General features: G+C 52.8%; 1 protein-coding gene across 1 annotated transcript in view; it reads left to right on the plus strand.

The window, feature by feature from the left end:
- Positions 1-14,594, plus strand: part of LOC149361708 (uncharacterized) — a 173,264-nt gene that overhangs the window by 45,370 nt on the left and 113,300 nt on the right. The window contains exon 7 of the mRNA XM_089567465.1: positions 4,184-4,250. Within this exon, the coding sequence (XP_089423591.1) occupies positions 4,184-4,250 (67 nt within the window). The remainder of the gene's footprint in view (positions 1-4,183; positions 4,251-14,594) is intronic.

Below are 14,594 nucleotides of genomic sequence, written 5' to 3' on the forward strand. Positions count from 1 at the left end.
TTGTGCGTCACGCGAGGCAATCTCGCAGCGAGCGCGCAGCGCGAGATAGCAGCGCCGCGGTGCGGCCCCGCAGCCGCTCCTGCCGGCGAAGCAGTGGTCTCTCCACTTTTGCGCACGATAGTACATTAATACCGACGCCCTTTACCTTGGAGGTTGCGCTTACAGCAATCGCTCTCCATGTTTCTTTTCTTCTTTACATTCCAAAGGCAGCCGTGAACTATATGTACAGATTCGTTACCATATCCTACTAGGTGATAGTCTCACTGGCAGCGAGGAACAGAAATTTGTCCTCAAGTATTCGAAACTCATAACATCCCGCATGATAGATTATAATGAATGCCTTGGGCTCTCGATATACTGGGCATTGGTTGTATCACGCGGTAATAACCTTTGCAGAGCTGAAGAATTGGCATGAAAGCTGGCAGATGTTGTGATAACATTGAGGATAGTCTACAGAAATGGACAAAGGCTTTGAAATGGACGTGCTTTGTAAATTGTCGTCGAGGGACAGAAATCTCTGACCACGTTTTGAACTTAAAGCGGGCTATTGGTCACTGTGATTGCCTTCATGCTTTCGCTATACGTCCTAGGGAATCTCAAATTGCTTTATTTTAGCGGACACTTCCCTTAATACGTTGTCATTATAAAAACCACGTTCTACCTTGGATTCTGCTAAGAATTTTGGCTTTAAATACTGCCATTTACTAAGGCTTTGTCTTAGAGCACAGCTCTTCGCAGCCCGTTTCTGCGTTTCCCGGCGCCGCCGTCGCCGTTGTGCGTTGTAACCAGCAGGGACACCTTAGTCCCGCTTTAGGCTCCGCCGCGGTGGCTCAGTGGTTATGGTGCTCGGCTGCTGACCCGAAAGACGCGGATTCGATCCCGGCCACGGCGGTTGAATTTCGATGGAGGCGAAATTCTAGAGGCTCGTGTGCTGTGCGATGTCAGTGCACGTGAAAGAACCCAAGGAGGTAAAAATTTCCGGAGCCCTTCACTACGGCGTCTCTCATAGCCTTAGTAACTTTGGGACGTTAAACCCCATAAACCAACCAACCAACCGCTTTAGGTTGCGAAAACAATAGAGCGGGAGCTTGGAAAGCAAAAAAAAGGCGCATTACTGCTCTCTTGGAACAGTGGACAACTGAATCGTGCTTTGAGCTACGCGGCGGTAGTGACAGACGCGCGCTGCAGGCGTTGGCATTCACAACGGTGTGCCCGAAACGCGGCGCTGAAGCCATAGGCCGTCGGCGTTTATTGTGTTAATCGGCGCTGGCGTTGACAACGTTTTACACTCCGGTCAATTTAAGGAAAAGAAATGCGCATAACTGGATCCCTCGGACATTGGATGCCCAAATCGCGCTTATAGATAGGTGCGTCGGGTGAGAGACAGATGTGGTCATCAAGCGTTAGCGCTGACAACGGTGTGCGAACTCTCGCGATCAGCCATTAACTGCCACCTGCCAGGGTGGCAGGGTGGGCGGGGACTGTAACGTATATACCGTATAAACGCGTGTAAGGGCCGCACTTTTTTTTCCAGATTTGGGAGCCAATTTTCGGGGTGCGGCCCATACACGCGATTTAGAAAAAAAAAAAAAATTTTTCAGCAAAAACAGCAATCAGGGAATGAACGGCATTTATTCTACGTTCAGTCGACACTCGCGGAGTATTTCGACTCTGAGCTGGTGTTGTGCTCTGGTGCATGCTCATCCCAAAGAAGCCGCGCAGCATGTCCGCTGTCAACGCGTAGCCGTTGTTCCGCATTTCCATCACTAGCAGAGCAGTTCGGGAAACTCACACAGCTCGCCTCGGAAAGCGCGTTTTTTGCAGCTTGTGTTTCTCAATGCACCCTTTTGATTGCACGGTCATCGGACGCACTTCTCGGCCACGTCGAGTTCCCTGTCCTCCGCACGCTTGCCGCGTTCGAGAGCTAACTCCCAGCCGTGTAGCTGATAAGGTGCTTGCCCATCGTGCTAAAACTGCATTACTCAGCGGCACCACGCGAAAGCCACAACTACGGCGAACGCGCTAATCCGCCATAAAAGACTGGAGCTGGCGATACTGATGCTGATTAGATAGCGGGAAGTCGGGGGGGGGGGGGGAAAAAAATCGATGATGATGATGATGGCTGCGGCCTCGGGCGCTATCCATGGACGGTTTTTGGAAGCTCTTATGCGCGTGCTTGGCCTCCGCGATCGAGCGCACCGTTGTTCGCAGCCGAAGCCGATCGCGGAGGCCACGGCGCGTGCATTTAGAAGGCTATTCCCGCCTGGGTCATGGAAAGTTCGGGTGCGGCCCTTACACGGATTTATTTCTTTTTAAACATTTCCTTCGGGAAAACGGGGTGCGGCCCATACGTGGGTGCGGCCCTTACACGCGTTTATACGGTATAAAGACAAACAGGATTTTCTTACCACTTATGCGGGAGTGCATCTCATTCCTCTCGCTCGCAACGTCTCCCACGGCTGTGGCAACCTCGCGAAATACTTGCTCAGACCTCGTCCTTGAGAACCAGGCATTGGAGCAGCAAGTCGAGCATATATCCATTTATCCGACCACAAAGCTTCCTACATGACAATAAAGAAATGTTAGTTGAGTGTGTCTTGAAGAAGGAAAATGTATAAAAAATAACAAGTTGTCTGTAATTGCACATACATACCATATTTCTCGGATTCTTGGCCTCAATCTAACGAAAAGCTGAACACCTGATGAACTGCGCTCAAATTTTGCAATAGGAAGTAATGTACTTGACGGCAGTTTTTACACCGCAGCTCAGCTTAACTTTCAAGACGCAATTACTGCCGGAGTGGGCCATTTTTTTATCATTCATTTTGAAAATATCCGGAGTAGTTATCGATAACGTCGCTATTTTATCGGCTGATGAAATTGATGACATATAAAAGCGTAAGAGAGCTCTCGCACGGCTTCCACCCTCGCCGTTCGATCATGTTCCACGTGTCATTCGCGGTAATGAAGAGCGTACCATGTCCGCGTCTGTGGATGAGGTTGGCAGGGGTGAACACTCCCCTGATGCGGTTACACACTAAACAAATACCTTCAAAAGCGGAAGACTGGACAGCCACCGCCGTAGCTGGCAGAGCACCGGAGCCGAAATTGGGAAGTCGTGGATTCGGACCCCGCGGACAGCATGTGGTAGTTCTTTCTACTTTCTAATAAATAATCTTTCAGCCACAAATCAATTAGGTTAATAATTTCCACTTGATCAACACCACAAGTTAAAAGAACAAAAAAGTAGAAATATTCCCCTAGTCTCTCCCTGGTTACGACTATTGTTGCATTTGCAGGTCAAACCCGAGGTATTTTCCTTGCAGTACACTCTGCATTGTACAAATCGTGGTCACTATGCAGCCAATGGCGCTCTAAATGCAATCAATACTTCTGATAAATCACGCGCGAGAAGTGCCTTGAGAAGTATTATTCGTGATCTCTTTGGTATGATTCCTGTGTTGTGCACTGGACAGGACAAAAATAGCAAGAGCTACGCGCTGTGGCTAAGTTCCCAATATGGTATATTACTTGTGGAAACAAAACTGCTGGCAGTTTTGTCACAGAAGCCGGTAACAGAAGGCGGTGGTAATCAATTACGGACCACCCCAAGTCACACAAAGTTTGCCAGTGTGTATCACGTTCCTTGCAGCATATCCTTACGAGATATCGCGTTGTTGTATGACCGTGATAATGAGCAGGTGCTATTGTATTTATTATTCTTATAAAGTTGCGTTTAGCCTTCTTCGCACAGGTAGTGTGTAACACAGAAAGGTGCAATAAGAACTTTCATGCGGAACGTACTTTATGCAGATGAAAAGTCCAAGCCATTTAAGCAATGGCCATGGTAATTTACATGGTGCCTTCGCTTTCGCGTTTTAATAACCTTTCGCCAGCATCCAGACGTGGGTATAATCCTAATGCAGTTTCAAGAACATGTCCATCTAATAATTGCTTGTGCGATGACTAGCAGCACAAGAAAAAGATTGAAGCTGTTTAATAGCCATAGGAGCTGCAGTTAATTAATATATGTCGTAAGTGCTCTGTGACCATCGATGAGGTTCTCGTGACTGTGTCGCTGTGCTCCGAACTGAGAGTGAAGAAAGGTCGTGTTTCTGAGCGGTTTCGCTGCTCGTAAGTAGCTTCTTTATTGCTTACACCTTCTAATCTTTTCTTCTTCCAGGAAGTCGACACCCTTCTTATACAAGACTACAACATATTTGAAACAGAAATGGGACAGCGGCTCGACAGTAGGTTTATTCTTATTTACTTCTGTTATCTTTTCTGTGTTGACGTTAAGTGCGGCATAATCTTCATCAGCCTGACTACACCCACTGCAGGGGAAAGGCCTCTCCCATGTCTCTCCAACTAACCCTGTGCTTTGCCAGTTGCGGCCACCGTATCCCCGCAAATTTCTTAATCTCATCCGCCAACCTAACTTTCTGCCGCCCTCTGCTACGCTTGCCTTATCTTGGAATCCACTCCGTTACCCTTACACCACGTTACACCTCTCATTTTTCTTTCCACATCTCGCTACATTGTCCTAAACTTAGGCTGCACCCCCTTTGTTAGTCTCCACGTTTCTACCCCATAGGTGAGTACCGGCATGATACAGCTGTTGCCTTAGTTTATTCCAAACCGTCGAGCTGGCATTGCGGAGTGGTAGCGTGCTCGTCTCGCCCTCAGGAGGCCCTGGTTCGATTCCCTCAACTCGACCAATTTCCTTCTCGGATTTATTTATATTTCTCATCGGACTAGAAAGGTTAATTAGGCTAATTCGTTAATTATCAAAATTACTAAACTCGGTCCCAATTACTTGGAGCATCACTATACCATCCCTTTAATTGGTTGCATGGTTACTAGCCAAAGTACAATTGGCCCCGTTTGAAATTCGCGCACTGTGACGTCATGCCCATTTCGACCAATTGAAAAGCGTGACATATTTGTCGACAGCTCCTGCTTACAATGTTGAGGCGTTAAATGCTTCCGCCTTAATATATTCCGGTATTTTCACATAACTTCCTTCTACACCCTTGTTCCGCATTATCGCTGAGGTTTCCACTGAGTCAAATGCTTTCTCGTAAACAATGAAGGCTATATATAGGGTTGGTTATGTTCTGCACAATTCTCTACCACCTGATTGACAGCGTGAATATGGTCTATTGTCGAGTATCCTTCACGAAAGTCTGCCTGGTAATTTGGTTGATTGAAGTCTAATGTCTCATTGGCTCTATTAGCGATTGTCTTAGTAAATACCTTGTTGGCAACTGACAGTAAGCTGATCGGTCTTTAATTCTTTAAGTCGTTGACGTCTATTTTCTTATGAATTAAAATAATGTTAGCGTTCTTCCGAGCTCCTGGTACGCTCGAGGTCAAAACTCATTGCATATAGAGGGTGTGAAGTTCGCGGTGCTGTACATTGTTTGCCGCATCCCATTCGTGTTAGTGAAACGCCCATTACGTTCTTTCTCTGTGCCCTCCGCACAACCGCAGAGAAGGGGTGAGTCATACTCAACCCAGCGGAATAAGGGGGGCGCCGGATAGCGAAGGATTACGGGAAAGGTCAAACTCCCTTCAGGGACGCATTCATTAGGTCGCATCCTGTATGCACGTGCTTGCGGCGAGGCGGTATCCGCGTCACAGTGCGTGGCTCTTGTCCCATGTCTGCAGCGGCGTGCGTTGCCAGCTTGAAGCGCGGTCAACAGGATATTGCCACGCTAGCGGCAGGCATGAGGAGCCACGACGCGGAACAGATTGGTTGAAGTGACTTTCCTTGAACTTAGGTCAACCGGACGTTGGGAAAGTGAGTTTTCGCGAAGCTCGCGGCAGGAAAGTATAATTCTCCAAAATCGTGATGGTTCAAAGTGTACATATGTGTACAGCTTGTGGGCAATTCCTCTGCGCGGGGACGCACAGGCAGTCACTCGAGGCAGGACTTTGTACAAACGGTTTATTCTCACATCAGGGGGGCCGGTCGTCGTCGTGGCAGCTGGGTCAGGTGGTCCTTTGGCAGGGCTGGTCCAAGAGCGAGAGAGCGCGAGCCTTCCCGGTCTCGCCTTATAAAGGCTTTCTCCCAGCCTCGCTTCCCGCGCCCCACCACTCGGGAAGAACGGGTCCGAGGCTACCCGCGGTGAGCGGCGCGAGATTTGACCTGCCCGCGAGCAGACCCTACATCTCCCCCCCCCCCTCAAACGTCCGTCCCGGGGTCCGCCAGTAGACATTCGATGACCTCCGGGTCCGGGTCCATAGAGTCGTCGCAGGGGGGAGGGGTGCTCGCCGGGGGGCCGCTCACCGCTAGCTGGATGGGCTCCTCACGAGCCGCCTGGGGGAGCGAGGCGCCTGGCTCCACTGGGGGCCCTGCCGGCAGCGCCCTCCAAAGCTCCTCGGCCGCCGGGGACAGCAGGTCTGGGCGGCTGGACAGGAGGATGCGGAGGGCCGCCTCCTCCGGGCTGACCCTCTGCAGTGGCACAGCGGGGAAAGGTGCTGCAGCCGCAAAGCGCTTTTCCGCCGCCTCCCTGCGCGCTCTATGCAGCGCACCGGCCTCGTGGCGGGGCCGGTGCCTAACAATTGTGCCGCAGAGGGAACACAGGCCGGCCCGCTCCTCGTCTTTGTACAAGCGGCCGATGGCTCCTGGACCGCCTGGGTTGCGGCTGCTCGGCGGCCGAAGCGCCGGCTGGGTGCTGAGGGGTGCCCTGCGCTTGATGATCCCTGGCGCCCTTGCGTTGGCCTGCACCACTGGGAGGTGCTCTCCAGTGGTTAGGCACGTGGTTTGGCTGGCGGTGGGGGCCACCGCGGCCGTGGAACCTGCGCCACTCGCGCGGCTGCTGCCGCCAGCCGGGTGGCGCGCCTTGATGGCGGCCACCGTTCGACGGTGGTCTGCCTTGCCTTCTGGAGTCTGAGCCACGGGCGTCGGTCCGCTGGAGCTTCCTAGAAGACATACTGAGAGGGCGAGAGCACTGCGAGTGATAATTGATCGAGAGACACGGGTGCTACCTGGTCCTCAGGTTGTAGCGTCGGTTGCGAACCGCACCGCTATCTGCTCGTCCTCCTGGGGGTGAGATCGCCGCATCGCGCTGATTTTCCACCGCTTCGCAGTCATCGTCCTTGCGAAGATGGAAAGCCTTCAAATCAGCGACATGCACCGGACCGGCGGTTTCGCCGTTTGTCAACAACCGCAGCTGGTAGGTGAGCGGCGTAGTCCGTGCCGTAACTTCGTACGGCCCAGCCCACTTGTGCGCTAGCGACGCGGCGAAACCGCGCGCTGCGTTACTAAGTGGGTGCGTTCTCTTGAGTACTAAGTCGCCCGTGTTGAAAACGACGTGACGGCGACCTTTGTTGTACTGATCCGCCTGCTCCATGCGCGCGACATCGAGGTTTTCGCGGGCTGCTCGCTGCGCTGCCTCCAGGCGCTCCCGGAGCCTTGCCGCGTACTGCGAAAGCGGAGGGGGCGCAGGCCCCGCCGCGTCGAGTAGGGCATTCTCTAGCGCAAAAGCGATCTCTCTCCCAAAATTCAAGTAAGCGGGTGTAATACCCACTGACCTGTTCACGGTTGTCCTTGTAGCGAACGCCAGTTCGGACAGCCGCGCGTCCCAATCTCTGTGCTCCTCGGTCGTCGCGACCAGCATGCTCTTCAGATTTCGATTCACCCGCTCGGTTATGTTGCTCTGAGCGTGGTAGGGACTCGTTCTCCTGTGGCGGATTTGAAGCGCCCGACAAGAGTCTACAAAGACTTTGCTTGTGAAATACGAAGCATTGTCTGTAATCAGGTCGGAAGGGAAACCGAAACGAGTGAAAGTCTCCAACAGTTTTTCCCAAATTCGTTCCGACACAAGCTTCCTAAGGGGGAAAACCTCAACCCACTTGGAATAGTGGTCCGTTATTACCAGGATGAATTGGTTTCCGCGCGCGGACCGAGGGAGGGGTCCCATGATATCGCACGCGACCACTTGCCACGGGTAGTTGCTAACTACCGCCTTCATCATGCCAGCGGGCTTGCCCGCCCGAGGCTTGGCTACCTGGCATACCGGGCAGGTACGGGCGTATCCCAGCACATCCTTTCTCATGCCTGGCCAGGTCGCGACACGGCATAACTTGTCGTAAGTCTTACTGCCGCTGCCAAGGCCTGCCAGCGCTGAATCATGGAAGTACTGCAGGAACCGTTTCCGCAACCTTCTCGGGACCACGACTCGGAAAGGGGATGCTATCGCCTCTTCCTCGTCAAGTTGGGGGATGTAGCGGAGCAGCAAGCCATCATCGCCCAGCAGATATGCGTCGTACTTGCCCTCAGCGTTCCCGGTGCAAGCTGCGCTGCTCGCAAGCTCCTTCAGCACCCGCTGGCAAAGACCGTCTGCTTTCTGGGCCTCGATCAGCTCTTCTCTACTGACCGCTACTCCCCAAGACAGATTTCTGTCTGCCTCGCTCCTAGGCAGGCGAGCGGTCGCCGCCACGAGCTGCTGTGTTTCCCTTCCGTCACAGCACCGTGCGGGACCTTTGTCCGTCTCCTCTCTCTACAAACCGGGCGCGACACTCCCGTCCGCCCTCTCCTCCTCTCCAACAGCGGTGACGCCGCTTTTTACAAAGCTGGGCTGCGCCTCTGAACCGCTTCCGCCAGCATTCCACGGTGCGCGCGATAAAGCATCGGCCACATTGTTCAAGCTGCCCCGGCGGTACTCGATGGCGTACGCGTAACGTTGCAACGTCAGCGCCCATCTCGCGAGTCTGCCTGCGGGGTTCTTGAGCCTCTTTAACCAAGACAATGCCTGATGATCTGTCTGCACGGTGAAGACCGCTCCGTCTAGGTACATGTCGAACTTCGACAATGCGAACATGATCGCCAGGCATTCCCTTTCGGTCACGGAGTAATTCCGCTCCGCTGATGTGAGCGTGCGACTAGCGAACGCGACAGGGCGCAGTTTGCCCTCGTGTTCCGGCAACAAAACAGCTCCAACACCGTAGTCACTATCGTCTGTCTGCAAGACAAACTGCTTGTTCAGGTCGGGGAGGCGCAGACTAGCGGTATTCGCTATCGCGCGAGCCAAGGCAACAAATGCGTCACTCTGTTCCTTGCCCCAGACCCACTTCGAGCCTTTACGCAACAGCAGGTTCAGCGGCCTTGCAAGCTCCGAACAGCGCGGGATGAATTGCCTGTAGAACGCAACCATACCCAAAAACCTCTGCAAGCTTTTCACATCCATGGGGCAGGGGTAGTTCAGAATTGCCTGCAGTTTGTCATCATTCGGTCTCAGTGTGTCATCATCCACGACAAAGCCCAAGAGGTTCACTCTCTTCGATGCCAACTGCACTTTCTTTGGATTGATGGTTAGACCGGCACGTCTCATTCTATCGAGAACGGAATTCAGGTGAATGAGGTGCTCCTCGAACGACTGTGAGAATATCACAACGTCGTCGAGGTACGCCATGGCGTAGTTGAACCTTGCATCGCCCAGCACGATGTCCATCAGTCGCATGAACGTGCTCGGGGCGTTAGACAAACCAAACGGGAGTCGAGTAAATTCGAAGAACCCGCGGTGGCAGGTGAATTCGGTTTTCTCAATGTCACCTTCGGCCACCTCAATCTGCAGGTACCCTCTGCTTGCATCTAGGACTGTGAAGAACCTCGCGTTCCCTAACGCGTACATCACAGCCTCGATCGACTGAAAAGGGTACGCAACCGTAGGCGTCAGTGAGTTGAGCTTACGATAATCAACACACAGCCTGACCGATCCATCTTTCTTCGGCGCTAGAACCACTGGTGACGCCCAGGGACTTTGTGAGGGTCTCACCGCACCGGTGTCAATCATCTCGTCAAGGGCACAGTCGAGAAGCTGCCTCTTATGCGCACTTAACGGCCTCGGGTTACACCTGAAAGGGCGCGTATCACCCGTCTGAATCTCGTGCTGAAGCAGGTCGGTTCTGCCCAGTTTCTCCGTGAAGCAATCCGAAAACGGGAGTAAAGTTTCCGCGAGCCTTCAGCGCTGACTACTGGGTCCTGAAAAAGACGCAATAATCGCTTCTAACGGGCCACCGTCTCTCAGCATCTCGAGGGAGCTCACCTGCCTTTCTGTCGCACTGGTGTGGATACCCACCTTTTGTGCAGGACAGCTGGGCAAGGATGCGCTTTCGAAGGGAATGAGGGGGGCGAGCTGGCTGTAACGACAGCCATTCTCCCCCATGTCGAGCACAATGCCTTCGCTCGAGAGAAAATCCCTTCCCAGAATTACTGGTATCGACAAGCCAGGCAGATAGACGAAGCGATCTCTCCGCTTTCTGCCGTCAAAGCGCATCGTAAGACGCACTGCTCCCTTTGCCTTTGCCGCCCCAGCTGCTAAGCTTAACGGAGTTTCGGCCGGTCTGACACGGATGTTACCTATCCGGCAGGCCTCGTACACCTCGTCACCGACCAGTGACAGCGTTGAGCCCGTGTCTACGAGTGCAGAGTAGCATCGACCCGCTAACTGCACTAGCATAAAAGGGCTTGAGCGCGGAACGACTCCCTGAGCTCTACAGGCGAGCGGGACAAAGGCCTCCCCGTCGCCGGCGCGGGAGTTCTTTTCCTGACTAGCGCCTTGACAACCATGAAATTCTCCCGCTGACGGTGAAAGGCCGGTGCCACCAGACATCACCGCCAGCGCCTGGCGTTTCCCTGCATACGCCTAGCTTGGCATTCGCGTGCCACGTGGCTGGGCTGGTTGCAATTCCAGCAAAGCCGGTCGTTCACCCGCCGCGTGGACGGAGGACCCCTCGTTCCACGAAGCGGTTGGGGACGACTCTCCCCTTTCTCCGCGCATTCCTGACGCTCGCTCGGCGCGTGGCCTGTGAGGCCGGCACGGCGCCGCTGCTCGAATGCGTACGGGTCCAGCGCGCGAGGGACAACAGGGGGTTCCGCCTGCCTTTACACGGCCATTACCTCGGCGCGCCGAGCCCTCATCGCGCATTCTCGGCCTCCATCCCATGCGCGTCCCGGTTCCAGTGATTCGGCCAGCCTGGGGGGCGGCTGGTAGCGCAGTTCGGCCAGTAAATCCGCCTGCACGGTTTTGGCCTCCTGCGCTAGGGCCTCGAGGTTTGTAAAACTGCGGCCCGGCAGATACGGCTTGAAGCGTGGATGGCACTGCCTGATCACACGCGCAACCTGATCTCGGTCGGTTGCCGTCGGATCTGCCCTCTTGTACAGCTCTTGCATTGCGCGTACGTACTCGAGGAGGCTTTCCTCTGGGTGTTGGGTGCGCAACGAGAGCTCCTCCAGCATCCGGCGCTCATAATCAGGCGGCAAGAACTCGGCGCGGAAACGGTCTTTGATGTCCGCCATCGACTGGAAAGTCGGCTGGCAGCGCCTCCATCGCGCCGCGCTCTCGACGAGTGCTACAGGCAGGACCTGCCCTAGCATTACGTCATCTGGGGCGCCCAGAGCCGTCTGGTAGTCCTCGAGTTGTTGTAAAAACTCGTGGACTGATTTCGCGTCCGTGTACCCGGAAAAGGAGGGGACCTCCATATTTATCCGCGGGCGCGATGCTGTCGCCGATGCTACCGATGCTGCGGCCTGGTTGGCGCCAGCCACCGAACCGAGCTGACGGGCTAATGCGGCAAACATCTCAGTCACCTGCCCTATTACGGCCGCCGCGTCGGCCGTCTCACTACCGGCTGCCCCGCCATCCAAAGCCGTGGCTGAAACATCCTTTCTGGGAGGCATAGTTCGCGCTAACTGTCCGGCCGCACCGGCTAACTGCTCATGGCAACAAGAACATTCATATACTCAACAATCTATCTACAAACACACGGAAATACACAACAGAAAAACGCCCGAAAACTACATAAATAACACAAAACCCCTAACAAATTTACAACACTACACAAGTCGCTACCTCGCGAACATTCCGCCTGACCCGCTCCTTAACCCTAGCGGTCCGGCGTGGCCCTGAACAAAGAGGGCCTGCCACGAGTCTGGCTGCACGTCCCAAAATCGGCAGAGAAATCGTCCACAAGGTGTTAATTAAAGCTGCACGCTGGGCGCCATTATTTGTGGGCAATTCCTCTGCGCGGGGACGCACAGGCAGTCACTCGAGGCAGGACTTTGTACAAACGGTTTATTCTCACATCAGGGGGGCCGGTCGTCGTCGTGGCAGCTGGGTCAGGTGGTCCTTTGGCAGGGCTGGTCCAAGAGCGAGAGAGCGCGAGCCTTCCCGGTCTCGCCTTATAAAGGCTTTCTCCCAGCCTCGCTCCCCCCGCCCCAAAACTCGGGAAGAAGGGGTCCGAGGCTACCCGCGGTGAGCGGCGCGAGATTTGACCTGCCCGCGAGCAGACCCTACAAGCTGCAACGGAAAAAGAATGGCACAAGTGGATCATGACCGGAGCGAAAAAATCGCGACACGCGGTGCTGCTGTTGCCGAGTGCACCGATAGCCAGAGTGCCAGGAACAGTCCATTTTCTAAAGCGGGGGTGGCCGACAGAAAGCAGCCCACCTAGACATCCGCCCATCTGAAATGTAGCATCTTAAACGAACACCTGTAGATCTCTTATCAGCCAAACCATGTGCTAAGGTGGCTGAGCACATAATCTCATTTTATTTACTTTTTTTAAGCTGGCGTGGCGATCATTTTTATCTTTATCACCATTTTCCTTTAAAAATGTGCTGGGGAAGCTCTGCAAAAAGTGGCGATGCTCTGTCAAAAGTAATGTGTGGGAGTGCCTGCTTTCGGATGGGCTGCTTTCCATCGGCCACCCCCACATTGAAAAGTGGAATGTGCCAGGCACTCTTGCTATCTGCGCGTACGGCTACAATAGCGCCGCGTCTCGCAATTTTTCCGCTCCGGTCATGAGTCACTTGTTCTAATCTTTTTCCGTTGCAGCTGTACAGTGTTTGTCGCGATGAGTTGGTTGTGTTGTCCTTTCCGAATTGTTGATTGGTGATGCTTTCCTTTCCCCAGTAATTTATTGGGTGGATGTTTCCGCATTTAACTGATTGGTTATTCTTCCCACCGAGGGTGGGGACATAGGGTTTAAAACCAGCTGTTTTGGCAGTACCGAGGGCTGGTTTCATCACGTAGAACTACGAGTCAGTCAAGTGTAAATATGTTTTCTCCTTGCTTGTATCTTCCTTTGTGCTTTTAATTGTTACAAAAAGCTAACCTCTCCAGAAATGTTTTCTAGCAATGTGATTGAGCAATTCGAATCTGGAAGACGTCAAGCATCCTCGAACAATTATCATCAACCCAATTTCCCTCTACAAGATTAAGAGGGACATCAACTGAGGGTGGCTAGTTTTTCTAGCATAATCTCTCCTCCATCCTTCAACATATCCGCTGTTAGCTGATCCTCACCAGCTTCTTTCCCTCTTTGCATTGCTCCTAAGGATTTCTTTATTTTCCTCCTTCGCTAATGGTGGGATGTCCCATTGCTGTACCCTACTGCCTCTTGCAGTTACGTTCTGATTATATTCGCCCGATTTTCTCAGACATAAATTAAAGAAAAAAGATTCGGCAATACATGTTCTCTTTATCTGTTATGTCCGCGGCGGCGGCAGAGATGTCCAAATCTTAAACAAGTGTCTCTGTTGGCGAAAGCTGTGACATATCGTAAGGCAAGAGGAAATCTTCTGTAAACTGATCCTCTATTGATTTGCGCCGCATTTAGAATCGTATGATCAATCCTAGGAACTGCGAAAGACACCATGCGCTCATTTGTCTTATCATCTCGCAGTGGAAACCATGATCGCACGCAAGTTGAAAGTGCAATCGCATAAAACCTCGTTAAACGCCCATGAACCATAATCCATTAATAAAAAGCACATGCAGGGTGAGTTGAATTAAAATAATAAACCCTTGCTGATTTGTATTTCGAAATCTCTTAGGAAAAGGCAGGTGCGATGTGCTGAGCTGTGTTTTACAGCATGGCGGGCATTATGTCTCTCATACGGATCAATAGTTAAACGATTAGTTACCTAAAATAACTGGTAAACCTTAGTGTGATAGCACTAACAGTGGCCATTCCGCGCATTTAGCCGTTTTGTTTGTCTTTCAGTCTTTTAGTCTGCAGCCTGTTTTGAGTCAGATTGCCCATCGGCCCACCGGATGGTGAGCAGCCTGCCTAGGTACACAGGTACATGTACAGTCGGGGACAAAAGTCTCCGGACCACGTGTTCCTCAAACGAAGCTTATAGCTCTACTATCAGACAGCGGCTGGATACCGCACTTGTGGAGATGAAAGAACAAAAAATTGACTTTTACCACCACAAGTTTGGTCTCCAGCCGCCAACTAATACCACAGCTATCGGCTTCGTTAGAGGAACACATGGTCCGGAGACTTTTGTCCCTGACTGTACCTAGCAACCTGCCCACCGTGTCACGCCGCAGCTGAATTATTCAGGAAAGGCCGCTCAGGAAGAGCAACCTTAGTCGCAACCGAAGTCCCACCGTGGCAGCACCTGCTGTAGGAGGATAATGGCACATCGCTTGTACGCTCCATCAATGCACCACAACTAGTAGAAAATTCCCAGTGATCTATGAATACAGAGAATGGACAATTCCGCATATATGGACCTTAACCCAGCATCGCTGTCCGAAGAAGTGGCATCCGTAAACACTAGATCTGAAAAGCGGAAC

The sequence above is a fragment of the Amblyomma mixtum genome, chromosome 2 (assembly GCF_055824585.1).
Source record: "Amblyomma mixtum isolate Tamu chromosome 2, ASM5582458v1, whole genome shotgun sequence".
NCBI lineage: Eukaryota > Metazoa > Arthropoda > Arachnida > Ixodida > Ixodidae > Amblyomma > Amblyomma mixtum.